A 17,654-nucleotide genomic window follows, 5' to 3' on the forward strand; every position below is an offset into this window, starting at 1 on the left:
TAAGTCCTTAACATTTAAATAGGAGAAACGATGCTAAATAAAGGGTTAGCTGAGAACAAGGTCCAATCCAACACTGCAGACGTCAGTTTGCTATTTGTAGCACTCTAGCAAATTTTTCTTGTGTGAGAATAATTAGCCAACAGATCACTTAAGTCAGTGATGAAAGAATAAACAGCGATCAAAGCTAAAAAACCCTGCAGGGGCAGGCATCCAAGACAGATCCTGCCCCCCTAGCCAGTGGCAGGAAGCAGTCTGGTTGGTTCCCGTTCAAAGAAAGCCCCGAATGTCTCAGCCCTCCAAAGAGCTCTGAGCAAGGAGCAGTCACTTTAATATCTTGCACAGGTTCGAGTACAATATTTACTGACTACATAAATTTAGCAGGGAGTATTTGATTGTGCATAACAGGTTGCTAACTCATCTCATTAAAATTTACTTTGGACTCTTCAGTCTTAACAGACATGAACTCCAACTTACTAACCTCTACATCCTTCCTCATTCTTTCTTAACCCTTGAGAAAGTTAGCTTATTTGCACTGATTGCACGCACACTGACTGGAGGCACTGTAAACAAGAGGATCGGTGAGACACCTCACTTGCACTTCACAAAGAAGCACAGGAGGTCACACGGGAACACCACTCAATCAGTGCTTTCGGATTATTAGGCAAGTTTTTCAGAACGCATCTAGTAGCACTACAATATATTCAGTATCTGAACAGTAGCAAGCCCTCCCTGCACACCAGCCACCAGACAGTATTGATTTCATCATCTACAACAAGTCAGCAACCCACTGCAGTCATGTTTTTCCTTTCATAGTGGAGAGGATGATCAGAAGCACATCTACAGGTATCAAGAGCTATGCTTGAAAAACAACCAGAATTACAAGAAAACCAATACCTCTTCCATTCAACTTGTGTTCATCTGTATTGTATACAGACAAATGGCTCATGGCTACCCTTGTGGCAAAGATAGGCCCTAGACAAGGCAACAGAAGACACATATGCAGTCATGTGCAGTATACAGGAGAAACTTTATTAATATGTACCATGCGCTGAAGAACAGAATGCAGCTTTGGAAGGGACTATAGCAAAACCAAAAAGCTTCTTTGGTTGTTGTTTTGGAAACAGGTTTTTTTTTTAGGTTTCTGTTTTGGTGGTTTGTTTGGGTTTAAGGTTACAGTATTACCAAAAATGAAGGATCCCAATTTAGTTTGCATGTAAGAGGAAAAAGTGGGACAGATTTATTAGTAGTTTTACTACTAGTCTGGATGGACACATTTGTAACTAAAGTGGTTTCCTATAAATAAGCACTGTTGCCACATTTACAGAGTAAGCTTAAATGTGCCTTAGGCTGTTTTTTTGGTCTTGAGAACAAAATTCTGCATCTACACTACTGAACTCCTGAATTCCTAAACAGAGCACTTGCATCTAAATCTCTTACTGAACATGGGCCAGAGACCATTTCAACCCAGCTATACCCTACAAATCATTTCAGAGAGCACTGGATGACCCAGGCTGAAATCACACTGAGGACAAAATAAGAATACAGACAATCAGATTCTAGTCTTTACACGCTGGCATTCCTTAATTTACCAGCATGGTCCAAAGACTAGTGCAATCAGTAAGGAAACAAGATATCCAGTGAGATTCCTCTGCCAAAATCCAGTCGTAGCAAGTAATTCTACAAAGTTTTCCTATATCCTGGACACATCCTAACTACTAAGCAAGAGTTTTTTGTTTAGCCCAAGCATTTTTATTTCACTGCTCTGACTGTTCTGGGGGATCAAAGGAGGGGAGAGAAGATTCATTTACTAGAACAGCTTTATTTTGGTAATTCACAGCAAGAGACAGGAAGCAAGTAAGAACACCAAGAAGAGACTAAGGCAACTCTAAAGTTGAATGGGTCAATGATTTCCCTGATGTAGATACTGTCTCTGAAGGAATCCTAGGATATTTCCAGCCTTGCTACTGGTGGGCTTTTAAAAGAAATGGGAAGACAAGCACAATTTGGGGCTGCACCTACTAGTCACGCTGTCTGGTTCTATCTGTTCAATTATTAAGGAGAAAAGAAAATAGAATTAAAAGAACATAGAATTAATTTTACCTGGATCCTGTGACTCTCTTATAGTTGTCCTTAGAATACACAGCTAGGATGCTGACCCCTGAGCCTATGTTAACCAGCAGCATAGGATATGGATTATCAAGGCAATAAGGCTTTTTCTGGCACTGTTCAGGATCTGTAGGATTTTCAAAATAATAGCACTCTGGTTGGCCATTGAAACCAACAGAATCAACATAAAGGAGGCCCTGAATCAAACAGTCCAATTCATCCAGTTTATGGAGTTGTAGATCAGCAATCTGGAAAACAACAAGAAATTAATAAACAAACATTTCCTAGTATAATATAACACTAAGAAGGACAAAAGGCTCCGCTGAAGCACTTTGATCACTTTACTAGTAACACATTATGCTATTTAAACAGTACAAAGACCTGTCTAAGCCTGAAGTCCGAAATGAAAAGTTTGCTATCTGCCTGACAACAGGTACCTCCCAAACCAGTGATGTACTGCGCAGTAATGTTGTTTAGTTCCTCTGCCTTTGACATATTCCCTGCTCTGCAAGCAGGAAACATTTCCCTCTCCCGCCCCTCAGTATTCTGAAGCAGTAAATGTCTTTCCTCTCAACCCCATCCCAAGAGGAGCTGCATTTTGCAGCTTTTGGACAGTATCTGACACACGCCTGCACAGCAGCATTCCTCAGGATGCAAAGTGCTTTAACTCATCATCCAACTACATTTCCCAGCAGTTTAATGAAATATTCAACAGAAGCGTTAAGATCCAAGAAACTTCAGTTAAAGAACAAGACAGTTAAAGCCTTACAAAGTGCACATGCTTATGTTAATATGCATTAACTATGCAGTGGATTATGCTTAAAAGATTTGCATTTTTTTTTTTAGTATAAGTCACCAGTAATATGAGAGCACTATTTCTTTAAATTACCATAAGGACTTTAAAATGCCTCATGAAAAACAGGGTATACCCAATGTTTGGTGAAAAACAATATAAAAAACCTAAACAAAACTATTGTCAGGCCCATGCCCCCAGCAAAAAGTTCATAAAAATATAACTGTAACAGAAGGCAGAAAAACAATTATAAGAGCTTAGAAAGGACACTCCCCTCTGAGATCTCACAGGTCACCCATGACTGTACTTAAACAGACATGTCTACTTGCCATAGCACTCTGTTTACTAAAACAAGAAATCACATCCCTTTCTCAAAATAGGATACAGTGACAATCTGTAGAAAGTCTTCTTTCCAGATGACATTGAGCTTAGACTTGTGCCAGGGAGAAAAGAGGGAGAAAAAATAGTAAACTTGTCTGTCCAAACCCTGAGGTCATTTGCATCCTCACACCTGCCAAGTAGGTCTTACTTAATTCCACTTTCTAGCAGGAAAAACAATAGTGTATTAGGAACAAAAGGGAGTTATACAGCACAGGGCTGGTTCTCAAACATTTGCATATTGCAGGATGTTTTTGTAACAGCTAATGAGGAAGATTTATGAGGCTACCTACCTCCTATTTTTAATTCTGGAAGCTATATTAAGTCACTATAAAGAGGAGAGAGATTTCTGTGGAACAGGCATGGTCAATAGGTTACATTCTTTTGAGCTATTTAAATCTCTCCCCTTAAGTTTTTTCTGTACTTGTACATAGCTCTAACTTGCCTTAACTGAAAGCCATTCTACTCTTTGGGTCTGCCCTTTTGTTATACTTGCTACTCCTCAAATCCTGGAACCACAGAAAAGAAATTAGACCAAAAAAAACCCCAAACCAGCAGTCTCAAAGACCTCAATATAGTTCCAGTTATTCATAGGACAATAGAGACAGGTGGAGATAATTTCTTCTTATTTCAGTATTTTTTCCTGTAACTTTTGCAATCCCTTCATATTTTTTTCTTGGTTACCACATGGCTATACAAATTACAATTACAGAAATGCAGCATAAAAGACTTGAACCATTTAGCCAGCAAATAAAAAGAAAAAACACAAAGCAGGAGAAAAGGTTTTTAAAGAAATGTTACAAAAAGCTTAAGGCTACTTTGCAAATATCTTGGATTTCAGCAATTTCTTGCTATTAGACTGAGAGGAAAAGCTCCAATCAAGAGATATACAATACAAGGCATTAACATAATAAATGCTTCATGCACTCTTTCTCACAATAGACATTTTATGGAGCCCACTAAGTCATCACTTGTTAGAGGAATTTTTTTTTTGTTTTGTTAAAACCCAACTACTGTTGCACATAGCTAGTCAAAATAAGGAAAGATTCTATACTAACCATTATCTTTCTCTAGATTATGTGCTGTACAGTCTCGGTTTCCTCATTGTACTGTATAAGCTAGATGCAGCATGACCAAACACAATCTAATACAGATACAGCATGCACAAACATGCTATGAACCAGAAGCCTGCTATACAGAGATAAGTCATTAGTAGATTTATGGCCCCTACTGTCAAAACCTCTGTTCTCCCATAAGCCAAGCACCCAGCCACAAGCTGCTTTTGTCTTATCCATGTTACACTTTTATAAATAGGTAAGCATCAGCGAGAGACCTTGCAAGACACAAGCAAGCAATACAAATCTAAGAGTATAACGCTTCTGGCATCAGTGCAAACACACAAACAAAATCCTTGTTTCTACAAACTCACCAGTCAGCCCACCAATTTTGTAAGGATAGAACAAAAGAAACTAATCAAAGCTTCTTTTTCAAGCACTAAGCGTACAAATTTTATTAGGTCCAGCCCTCCACATATAAAAGACATACTAGAATTCGTTCTGCTTTTTATAGCTCTGTGCTATATTTAACAGTTGATAGACTGTAAGCAGAAAAGCCCTATTACTGCTTTCTTTCATGTCTGATATTCATAGCAGACTGAAACACTATTTTCCTGTGTTGTTGCAGCAGTCTGGCTTTCATTTTTGGAAGGAGCAAGACTGGCATCAGTATTCCACGTCAATCTGCCTTCATTCAGAGAACTGCGAGCTCTGCAGCCACCAGACAGACCTCTGAGGCTCCAAACAGCCCTGTGAGCCACTACTGTTCTTGTTACTAAACACAAATTAGGGACAGTTGCAAGAAATGTAGTAATCCAGTCCTGTTCAAGAAACCATGATACAGCCAGGGTCACAATTCCCAGTCCCTTTCCCTGCATATAGAAATCTGCCTTTTTTCTATTCATTTCTTTGCTCACATACACTCAAGTAGCAAAACTGCACCACAAAATAGATGTGTCTGTAAACATCAATAACTAATGTATAAGTAGGCAAACTTTTTTTTTCTGGTGCCATCACCTGACCTACCACACTCTACTTGTCCTCATCTTTCAGCTGTTCAAACCACTTTCTCCTTGCAGGAACTTAAGTTTATGTGCAAAAATGCAAAACAAAAACAGGAGCTGTGTGTAGAAGCACATTTTAATTGGACATTTTTCCTACAACTTTTTACAAAATGCATTTGCAGATATTTTCCAGCCCTTTACAATCCCTAATGTGAGGGCAGACAGCATAATGGTCAACTTATCCTGCTCTGCTCTCCTGTAACTATATTCAGCACAGTGCCTCTCTAGAAAAGTTTTATGTCAGAAAGTTGTGCTATGAGAGGAAGAACTGCAGAACAAAGTAGCATACAGGACCCTGGAGGGAAAATTTATGATGGTTACAAGGAAACCATATGTACATGTTTTAAAAGAAAAATTTTTCTGCATTATAGCCAGACTGTAGAAATTCCTCTTTATTTCAGACTGTTTATTAAAGACCAGGGAAGGCAAGGAAACAAAACACTTTGGACTTCAAGCAATTCTTCAGGACCATCAAAAGGAGGGACTCAGGACTTTAACCATGTTTACAAGCGGGTGCAACACAGCAAGGAAGTGGTGAACACTTCCCCATGACTGTTGACATCTTAGCAACAAACTCCTGAAACCCAGCTGATTTCAAGGATACACAAAAGGTCTGTTGTTACTGCATATGGATGCTATTCTAAAGAGAATGAAATCCCACGTCTTACTGTACAGTTGGAGGAAGTGCTGGAAAATGGTACTGTCTGTTCGAGTTTAAGTTTGTTTTGTTTTTAAATAATATGCATAATGTCAAACAATTTTTAGCTGTATTCACGTACCAGACAGTATAAAAGGAAAAAAAAAGTGGTACCAACTTGCTGCTTTGAAATACAGAAGCACAGAAGTCAAAGACTTCAGTCAACATTTGTTTCTTTACGGGACAGTAAATATTTCCACCTGTGCAAGGAAAACATGAAACAGTCCAGTCCTCTAGAAGTGAGCTGAGGGCAGCTGTGACATATATGCTGCAGGGTTGAAGCCTAATGGATCAACACTGGTGTGCAGACATCTTTCCAATGAAGCTCCAGCTCATGAAAGTTTTCACCCAATTTGAATTTTCACACTGTTACCAAGTTCTGGCGAGCACAGGAACGTCCAAAACTAGATGCAGTTACGAGTTCATCTGTCTCTTGGACTTTCAATCAGAAATACAAATTTTTTTTCTGTAAGAAGCCGTTAGGAACACAATGCCTTGCACGTTTTTAATTACCAATTACAGCAGCCTCATTTACTATATCACTCTGGCTTTCATATGCCTTCTGGGCATTGCTCCAGTTTTTATTTCTTATAATAGCTTATGGTCTAGCTTTTCCTTCCATCTCCCTCCCATTACCTCTCCTCCACTTTCATAAAGATATACTTTGCTTCCTTTATATTTTGGTTGTCTTCACCTCAACCCCCAACCCTGTTTCTTTCTGAGCTCAGATGAGGTACTGCCACCAGCTCGTTCCACACCCTAAGGCTGAGAAATATCTACTCGCATTCAAACAAGACAAAGTCTAATGCAAATAAAGGGTAAGCCCAACATTTGCTGAGCCAGAAGAGAAGACGGACTCTGCACCAGCTTTGGGCAAAAAAAAAAAAGCACTTGTCTGGGATCATCTGCAGAGGATCAGCCCTCTTGCCCAGCTAGCTGTAAGGATCTCTTCCTTCTCTTGACAGGGAAGAGATACACATGGCTGCTCCTCATTCCCTCTGAAGAATCTCCTACCTTCTTGCAGTGGTGGTAACAGAAGGTACCATGGTTACTTCATCCATTCTCTGGATGTCACTTTCAGCTCCAGCCCAGCACCTATGGCCTGAGCAGCAGTGTCCAGCCTCCTCAAGCAAGCGAGGTGCAACAAGATTTTTGAGTGTCTTACACTAAGCCAGAGTTACACAGCTTACTCATCCTACAACACAGGACAGTGAGTTTATTTGTTTTAAGATAAATACAGTCTAGAAGTCATCCACAGGCATTCGGTTCATACCACAAAGTAAAGCATTAGAATCAGCTAATATCTGGCACAAGGAAATCACTCTCCAACAGCAAGCTTACTCTTAAAGCTTTTTTCTTACATATTATGGGGAAGGTCAAGGCCTGAGTTTAAGTTTGTGTTGGTAACAGATTTCCTTCCTTTCCTGCCCCAAATGTTCTTTATTAAGTGACTGGGTTTTGGCCCAGGCCCTGCTTCCACTGCAGCCAGCAGTAAAATTTCTATGAAGATAAATCAGGTTCTGTATGTGTCTGTTCAGAAAAGGAATACAAAAATCCCACCTTTGAGCCACTGTAATCAACAAGAATTTTGCAATAGAGCAGGTTTTAGACAAAAGTACGAATAGTCCTTTCTTCCCTCATCCTCCATGTATCCTTTACATTTGAGTTGCTTTACAAAACTGAGTGACAGCCTAAGAATTTATTCCTCATTACATTAACAGCATAATTCTGTGCAAGTAATGTGCATGTGGTATCACAGAGGAGTCGCAGAGTATGAAGAGATTTATATTACTGGTACACACAGGTACGTACTCCTTACTTTTACAGAAATTACATTACTTGAACATTTACAGAATATGTGAGGTGACAGTACATAGTTGGGGAAAGGAGGAAGGATTATCAGAATTAGGTGACAGTTTCATCCATGCCTTAACACCACTGTTACTGGTCTTTATGGCTGGCTGGCTTTATTTTCAGTCATTCAGAAAGGTGTGGGGAAGAGGGAAACCCAAACAAAAAACAAAACCAAGAAGAAACACCCTAACCTGGAAACAGTCCTTTTTAGTGAATTACTTACTGATGCCCTTCAACAAAACATTTTAAGTATAACCATATGGTTGCTAAAATTATTTCTGTGGTCTAGTTTAATGAATAGAGTCAGTTTTCCTACTTCTAGAGGAAGCATTCAGATCTTAAGAATGAATCAAATGATTTGCCAGGCTACTTATCGTTATTGCTGGCAGTCACCAAGCAGTCCATGAAGACTTCTCCAGGTCTTCTCCTATCCAACACTGTGGATCATGAGAGGGAGGTCAGATAGCTAAACCTAGCTAGCTTTGCAGATTTAGTTCTTTTCTATGGCACAGAATACAGGCTTAAGACAAACAGAGGATGCCTCACAATTTTATTTTAAAAAGCAGAGATGTCTAGATCAAAGCTATTTAACTCATTTAGGGATCAGAAGTAAGACACTGGAACAGGCAAGTAACAACAGGGGTTTTGCTTGTCTATTTTAAGGAGAAAAAGCTGTTGTAATCTTAGGATTCCTTCTCTGGCATTTGAATGCTGTGTTGCAGTATGTTGGATCTTTTGTCCCAAATCTATGCAATCCTGAAAGTCCCGTAAGCATTTAGAAATGCCATGAAAGACAAATAACTTAAAAGCATGTACACAGGGAAATAAAGGGCCAGAACAAAAGCATGTTACCTATATCAGTTTCATAATTTTCCTAGAATTTAGCCAGATTTTTTGATGAAATTAACAACATTCACAAACCTACTTGAGGTTTTCGACATTGCTTCTAAGTTACAGAAACAGGAACATTTAAAGCCTCCTCCATATAAGGCATTACACAATATTGAATCCTGCAACAGCAGGATATTAGACTTGGCATATGTTCTCTACTTCTACAGGTGCATTAGAGTGATCAAATATTTGAAACAGACATTTCAATGCTTTGAGAAAGCAATCCTGAAGCTGTTGTCCAATGTCAATTTACAGTCAGCAGAACACACTGAGATAGCCAGCTGCTGTTACAGTGGCTAATGAAGTGTGACAATTTAAGTGCCAGTACACAGGACACTCAGCCCTTTGAGAGAGATTAAACAAGCAGATCTTCATGTAATGGAAAGTATTTTGCTTCTGTAGTACTCTATGGATATTATTACAGTTTGAGCCAAGAAATACTTGCTATAAAGGAAGGTGTGGAACTGGACAGCTGTTAGAAGATGTCCAATGCACACTTAGGTGTGAGTGCACTTCACTGATTGCTCTATGCTATAAAACACCCCAGTGAGCCTCTAAAGTGTTTTTCTTAAACTACCTACAAGTCTTGCAGCACACAATGTTAACTAACACTGCAGAGATGTGGGATTTCATGCCTAAGTCCACCAGTAATTTGCTATGTGACCTCATATTTTCATACAATACCTAGCAAAACAGCCCGAACTTCAACTATGGCTTCCAGTGCTACATCAACTATATTGCAACTGAGATGATAGAGACTGGTCCCTCGCTGTAAATTGCATATTTACGCCAGATTAAAGCCAAAGCTATGAAGAAAAATGCCTAGCTGTTATAGCCATCAGGTAACTTCCAGTTCAATTCCACAGCTGTAGGAGCAAGGGACAGGAACTTCCTTATTAAGTAAGCAACTGTAGCTGCTATTACGTGATGCAGGAGAGATGAATTTGGGAAGACAGACCATTCCAAAGGGATAGTTGGCCTCTTCAGAAAGTCTCAAAGTGACCTCCCATTATCACTAGAGAATGCGACCTGAATCATCCCTGGACACATGGAAAGACGCTCGAAAACCTGAACTGAGGCAACATTGACTAGCACTAGAATTCACCTTCTACTGTGGTGTCAACATCCTTACACAATGCGAGACAAACTAAAACTTTTGAGGACTCAATCATCAGTAGATCATAACATGTAAGGGACTTGCAATCAGCCTAAAGGACAAGAAATCTGGTACTAGTAGTGGACTACTACAGCAATTCAGAAACTTGGTAGTCCTTCATTAGACTAGCTGTTTCCATGTCCAACATTTACTGAAAACAATTGCACAACAGTATAACAGCTGGAATTCACATTGATTTCTTACAGCATTCTCTTTCCCCCTTGGGATCTTGGTCATCTGGTAGGTGAGGGGTATTGACAAAAAAAATCCTCTTGTACTGCAGGAATAGATGCTTGAAGTTAAAAATGAAGCAGACAAAGCCAAGGACTGCAGTCAACGGCAGTTAGTAAACCAGTATGATAGCTACCTAGACTGAAGCAGAGACAGAAAAGCAACTAATGTAACCTGTCATACCCAGAAGTCATCCCTCACCCTCAAGATCAGGTCAAAAGCTATGGATAGAAGTGTCAGACCTGCCTGCCAAGTAAATCATTCACATTAATTTTAGTGGGACTGCTCTGGTACAGGCAGACTAGTCATTCTTATACAGAAAATAAATGGAGATATGCCCCAGTAGAGACACATATACAACAGGCAACTGCCTTCCAAATGTCTATTTCTCTCTAATGCAGTTTGTACAACAGCATGCTCTGCCTCTGTTGCCACAATCAATTTTTGCAGTGCACTCTAGTGCACTCATTCGGGAGCTAGGACATTGCTGAAGTTTATACAAACAGCAGGATCCAATACTTCAGATCTACATCAGCTTCTGGACCTCCCTGCAGAGGTTATTTTTAAATTCTAGGGGATCTGGGACCTAGTCACCTCATGAACTGCCTTTCTTCACATGATGTACTCCCAGAATTGAAATCATAAGCTAGCTGCTATTGTCATGCTTCCATACACTGTTTCTCCCCCTACTCCACACTTAGCCTTCCAAGACTCTTGACTTAAGTCTGCTTGAAGACTAATACAAGGGGAAGGGAACCTGAATCTAGTCTCTAGCTGTATGGTTTAATTTCTGGTTTTCTAATAGATATCCAGTTTGCAAGACGAGTACCTAGTCTCAGACTTCTAGGTTGTCACAACACACCCTCAGCTGATTATGAGGCATCTGATCATCACAGCCATACTCTAAAAAAACCATTTACTGAAGACATCCTGCACAGTAATACTTCAGTAGAATACCCAGCAAGTAGAATACTCTCCCCTGTCCCCCTCCACGTTCTCAGCAATTCCACCAATTAACAAATGTGAATTGATTCTGTTAGTCTTAACCAGTTAGGATGGACAAAAGAATGTTATTTTCTCTGCAAGTTTTAATAGGACTCCCATGATGTTTTTCCAAAGTAATTCCCACTGAACCCTTAGGAACAGTTCACGTACCATTCTAAAGTCCTCTTCAAACTTGTAAGCTCCACCTCCCGTGGCACAGAGTGTAGTGTGCAAACTGGAGAAGTTCTTTTCACTACCCATCTGTATGAACCTGTGCATGGCACAGCTGGGAAAACGGATGAAGTGCAGGTTTCCTTTGCGTCCACACATAGTCAAATTTTTCAGTTCAAGATGGACATCACGAATGCCAGTTTTACCATAGGCTGTATTGGAGGTCAAGTATTTTCTAATGCTTTTCAGGTTTTCCACCTCCTCCTGTTCCTCTTCTGCAGTAATGTCCTTAGGTTCAAAGTAGACCAGTTTAACCAACGTTCCACCGATATCCATTCCAAACCATGGAAATGCTAAGGACAAGGGGGTAGGGGAGGAAGAAAAAGTCACTGTAAATATATGTTAGCCATATCATTTAAAACATTTGCTGAATGACAATTCACTGCAGTCACAGTAGCAGCATCTGCTCCTGAAAGCTAGTTGTCACTTACGTGTCCAATTCACATGTATGAAACATCTCTCTGAGTTAAGACTTCAAAAAGCCTCGGTTAAGAAAAAGAATAAAGAAAACTCTCAAAGTACTCTTCTCTGGAGAAGCAGATTTTAATAAAATGAAAATATTTTTTACCAGGAAAACTTTTTACTCTTCAGTCAGCACCTCTTGACAGAGCACATTTACTGAATTTCACCCAGTCTGACTCCCGGCACCAATTCTTAAAATAGACTAAGGAGGGAAGGAGGAAGAAACAATCACATAGAAGAACAAGATTTCTCAAGTCACATTCCCACTGCATAATATCTAAAATCGCCTTTCCAAGATGAGTCGGAATTTCCAGTCTCAAGTGTCTGCCTGAGGAGCAGCAATACATAACTCTCCCATTATGCTGGGAGTCCTCATACTTCAACCCACCAGAACTAGCAGCTCTGTTGGAACTACATCACCTGCATATATTAGCAGAAAGAATGAGCTGTTTTAAGTTCAATATTTACTATTTACTACTGACAGTCCTTTTCTTTGAGCATAGACTCCCTTTGCTGGTATACGTGTTAGTCTATCATACAACTATACAAGAAATGCCATTTATTTCTCAGCATATATATGTATATTTGCCACAGCTGGCCTAGGTCTACCAAAGCCTTTGTTCTGTTAATAGCAAGAGAAAATCACTATGGAGAACATGCAGACAGAAGATAGTAACTGAATCAGGTTGGTCGGCCTGCTCTGCCTTCATATATGTGCGCACATTTAAAATAGTAAGCCACGTAACTTTATGAAGAACTAGGAAGTGAGAATACAAAATCTATACACAGGTACTGCAGAAGGAGGCAGCTAGTAAAGTTTCTTAGAGAAATTATATTAAAAGTACTGAGTATGTAACTAACATCTAAGATCCATTTCTAAAATAGCAGTCACAGTCACCCTTGCTTTTAGGGAGAATCAGGCGGACTTGCTAGAAATGTGATTCTACCAACTAGAGCATCCCAACATAGTGTCAATACAAACTCCAAACCATGGATGCTATATGCATTACTGATACTTCTGCCAATGAACCTAAATGTAAACAAGTTTGGGCAAAGATTTTAATAAGCATAGGAGTTACTGATCACACTGTTCTTCCTCAGGTAATCACAGCTCAGTATTAAGTTACTCAACTTCACACTGAAAGGAGCTTAGAGTCTTTTACTTCTTACCCCAAGGGTCTCACCATCATTCTTGTCTGGCTGAATAATTCAAAAGTCTAAATTTCACAGTTGTTAATACCCCCCCCCCCCCCAATGAATCCAGATGTTTAAAACAGTTATTTTGCTCCATTGCTGTATGCCAAATAATTGAATCATTAGTTTCTCCCCCCCCTTCCCTAAGGACAAGGAAGGCATAATGTATAAACTCCCATGAAGTAGGTTGCTTACAGTTCAGTTTTTCTAAAAGCACCTACTGTTATCTGTTGCAAAGTCTAATTTCTTTTTCCATGCCCTACAAGCTGCAAGACACTAAGACACTGAAACGAAGTGTTATTGAGGTTTGGGAAGATACATCCTATGCAGATGCATGAAAGCTCCCTGAAATGGGAAGAATTTGAAACAAGCGTTTTTACAATAGGCTTTATTTTAAAAAGGAAAAATATGTTACCATACACTAAGCTGTACCTCGAACACTTTTCAAAGTACAAGGTAAATATTTAAGCAAAAGTGGTCTGGTCCACGCTATACAACACTACAATGCAGTGGAGCTCAGGATGCCAATCCCATTAGTGATTTACACAAGTCTTTATTTACGCTACTGAGAACTTTAATTATCTGTCTCACTGGAACAGTAAGTCTCCTCCTTGGATGCATCTTAACTATGCAAATACAAAGTTATATTTTAAAAGCAGCATCGTTGAACCAACCTGTAGCTAACTGTAAGCCAAATTCCAATATTTGACATTAAGGGCATAAAATCTGCTGCAATCTACCTGCAACAACAACAGTTGCTTTAAAGCTATAGTGTAGATTTAATCTTTAAGAGAGGGAAGAGGCATTCCATTCTCCTATCAAACACAAGCCCAACAACAGAAGTGTTAAGTACTAAGAGCTGAGAGTTACTCATAAGTGTCTGCATTAACATTTTGAGGAGTCTTAACTAAATCATTAACAAGGAATATGCATTGTAGAAAACTATGAAGTTATTTCAAGTCTGTATAGTTCTTGGGATAGATACACATAATGCTCACATTTGAAAAGCAAGCAGAAATGCCAAGAGTTTTGGGTTTGTTTTTTTTTTAGTTTATGCTCTCTGTGAATCTAAGCTCCTTCCATTTTGTTGCGAGCCAAACAGAGAGCTGCAGAAATAAAAGAACTTTGCTCCTAGAACAGCAGCAGTTTTCTTCAGCACAAATAAAGAGCACAAGATCGGTCCACAGCAACCGGTGTTTCAGTTACCCAGCACAGAAGCTTAGTCTGCTTCACAGCTGTTAACACCAGCTATCTGTTGGAATCACTTGCAATAAAGATGACAACTATTTTGACTGGTTGACCATTTAGGACAAAAAACCAAGTCTCAAAGTTCCTAACAAGTCCCACTGAAATTCATATAACTTCCATACAAATGGAGTGACAGCAGAAACACTTCTGTATTCCAGTGATTATTTTAAAAATTTATTCTTTGTATCTTTTGTTACTTTCAATATGTTTCACAACAAAATGCACCACTGAAGCACCATCAGCTCTTTTCAGTATCTTTAGATAACCCACCTTAGGTGGTATCTATATACTTCAGCTTTCCTGGCATCACTGAACGTGGTGCTAATGGAAACATGCATGCAGACTGCAAGGTGCTCCTGGGTTTTGCTGCCTCCCTGAATGCAGACAGTAAGACCATTCAGAAGCCACCAAAATTATTAGGGTCCTCACTGCTACAACCAGAGGGTATGAAGGAAGAAAGGTGTTTGTGTAGATACAGTCTCCACAGACCTGAGGGAAAAATGTGGGGAAAATTGGGGTGGGGTGGGGGGGTGGGTTTGTTTTGGGTTGTTTGGTTTTTTGTTTGTTTTAAACTGGAAGTCCAGCATTTCATTGATAACCTGAATAAATGCCCAGTTTCTCGAGTTATTAAAAGCCAGGAATGCAAGGAGGAGAAAGTGAAATCCATCACATCCACATCTTAGGCTGGTAACAGTTATTCAAATCCACGTGATTTACTATGAAAAATGAAGACACTGTGTATGTCGCAGAAATGCTTTCACAGTGTAAAAAATGCACTTCTTAACTAAAATTGTCTGATAAGACTGTTTCAGCAGAGTCAGTATGCAATATACCTACTGGATCAATGCAATCTATTATTGTGGAGAAAATAAAATTATTCTACAGTATTGCTACACCGCAGTAAGTCATAAAAAAACCCCACCACTATAAAATCTAGTTCTAGGTCCCACAGAACTGATAGAGAAAGCAGCAAAATGAATCATGCATTCTTAAAAGCCTAGCATAAATCAAAAAACTCCACTTACCTTCTTAAGAAAATTAATTTTCTTTAACATAAAGTGCACCAACTACTTACTGGTTTATTATCTTGAGATAAAAATCTCCACTACTCCAAAATTTAGCTGCTAAAGCATGTGACAATGCAAACAGAAGGTATCTACAGCATTGCATAATTAGGTAATCTAATGCACACCAACAGCTGTGCTATCTGGGGGAAAGGTTCACTCAAGATATTCCATGATACATTTTACCCAGTTTCTGCACAATCTTTGAAGAGTATGAACCTACACAAGACTATTCCTGTAAGGCATATTACATTCAGAATTTAACACATTTGGTTTTTTAAAAATCCTATGCTTAACATACAATATAAAGAGCAGGTGTGGAGGGTAAATATGAAATCACAACACAGACAAGATCGGGGAAGCAAGGATGAACAGGAACTCCTAGGTCACTAAGTAACATTTCCCCCCATTAAAGGGGATAACGAAGGGTAATCTTTTTCATATGTTTAAACCACCACCACCACATAAGGTTAGCTGAATCTTTTTACTCTTCAACTCTTAGAAAAAGACTGTGCCTGAATCCTGCTGGTTAGAACTTTCTTCCCTCTACCTGGACCCTAGTTTTATTCATGACCAATTTGCAGCAGTTTCTTCTTTTGCCAAAACCGTTTCAGCTTATACATCTCTCTTACAAGACCTTTCCTTGTATTTCCTTCTGTATTTCCTTGAACACAGCTACAGTATCTCATTTTTTTAATCAACAATTTGCATGGTAGTATCAATACTCTAGTATCTTAGTCATAAATATCTCAGATGAAATATTTTAGGTTCAGCTGCTTTTCTTCCTGGACACATATATGACAAAATCCTATTACTTCATTTACATTTTTCATTTGCATTTAATTTGCATTGCTTGATGCTTTGATGATCTAAGAACTTCCTGTTTTAATTGTGACTGGAAGAGGGGAGAGAGAACCAAAAATAATAGAAAAAAAACAACCCAAGAGTCACTTGTAAGATGGGATAGCATTCTCATAGCTTCTGAAAGCTGCTTTCTATTAAAAAAAGCTGATAGTAGCTTACACATATTTTTCAGTTACTTCTTCCTATTTTACACAGTTATTTTGAGCAATCCAAACATGTTGTAAAATGGAAGCATTTGTTCTCCTTTGAACAAAAATAGATTATATATCTTTAAAAATTAATTATATCTGCTTAGTAATGGAAGTTTCTTCAAAGTTTACAAAGCTAGACCTAAATAAATCACGCACATATATCAGGCAAAGCCTTCCTGATCATTTTCATCAGCAAGGGCTTATTGAATGTCTACTGCCTCCAGACAAAATGAAAAAAAAAACCCCAAAAAAACAAAAACCAAAAAACCCACCCCAACCCCCCCCCAAAAACCCCGAACAACAAAACACCCAACCAAAAGCACAACCCAAACAAAAAAACTTCAAACAAAAAGCACATAGCTGTTTGTTAAACAGTTGTGACCATTTACACATATTTAGTCATACTACCACAAACTGATTTCTGAAGATAGCACTGGGAGACTAGGTCATTACCTAGCCTGTATAGATTCATTAAAAAAACCCTAACAAACAAAAGCCAAACTTACAAAGCTACAAGAAGCAATGATTAGCTATTGAGAATCTCATTCTTGGATCTGACAGCACCCGACCTGATGGAAGTGATTTGCATGAGTTTCCCATTCCTGTTGGAAATGTGTATCTTGTTGGTAAGGCTGATAGGCAGTTTTAACTCACAGGATGCTGGACCACAACACACCAACTAGTTCAGTTTCTTATGACCAGTCCTATTTCTTAGGCAACCCTTACTCCCACCTACATTAAAATAAACTGGAGACTAACTTTAAGCAGCATGTCACCTGAAGCAATTCTTAAGATTAAAAGATTGTGGGATATTCCAATGCCTTGGACAAAATTTCAGTAACCAATAATGCTGTACTTACTTACTGTGTCAAACAATAGCAAGACCAAAACCATTTTCACTCCTGTATTCTTTGCCAAAATATACTATATAATCATGGCATTCCATATTTAACATCACTACAGGTGAAAAAGCCTAGGTTTTCCACAGTTTTCACCTGGCTTTAAGTAGTATTACAGAATCATGCTGCACCCAAACATCACGGGTGTAACAACCTAAATATTGGCCAAAAGCATTCTTTACTGTGAAGCTACAACTTGAAGTGCTTTGAAATTACAAGTAATATGCATTATAAGTGCCATGGTTAAATGGTCACGATGCCTCAAAATATTCATTCTTTGACCCCTAACAAT

General features: G+C 38.9%; 1 protein-coding gene across 12 annotated transcripts in view; it reads right to left on the reverse strand.

Annotated features, from left to right (window-relative positions):
• Positions 1-17,654, reverse strand: part of PANK1 (pantothenate kinase 1) — a 48,849-nt gene that overhangs the window by 7,999 nt on the left and 23,196 nt on the right. For 11 of the 12 annotated variants that reach the window (XM_075026040.1, XM_075026041.1, XM_075026034.1 and 8 more), the window contains 2 exons: positions 11,381-11,733; positions 2,101-2,354 (listed from right to left, as the gene is read on the reverse strand). In XM_075026040.1, the coding sequence (XP_074882141.1) occupies positions 2,101-2,354; positions 11,381-11,716 (590 nt within the window). In that variant the 5' untranslated portion in view covers positions 11,717-11,733. Of the gene's footprint in view, positions 1-2,100; positions 2,355-11,380; positions 11,734-12,008; positions 12,105-17,654 lie in introns of all 12 variants that reach the window. The other variant, XM_075026037.1, reaches the window with a different exon arrangement.

Source organism: Buteo buteo, chromosome 4, assembly GCF_964188355.1.
Source record: "Buteo buteo chromosome 4, bButBut1.hap1.1, whole genome shotgun sequence".
Classification (NCBI taxonomy): Eukaryota; Metazoa; Chordata; class Aves; order Accipitriformes; family Accipitridae; genus Buteo; species Buteo buteo.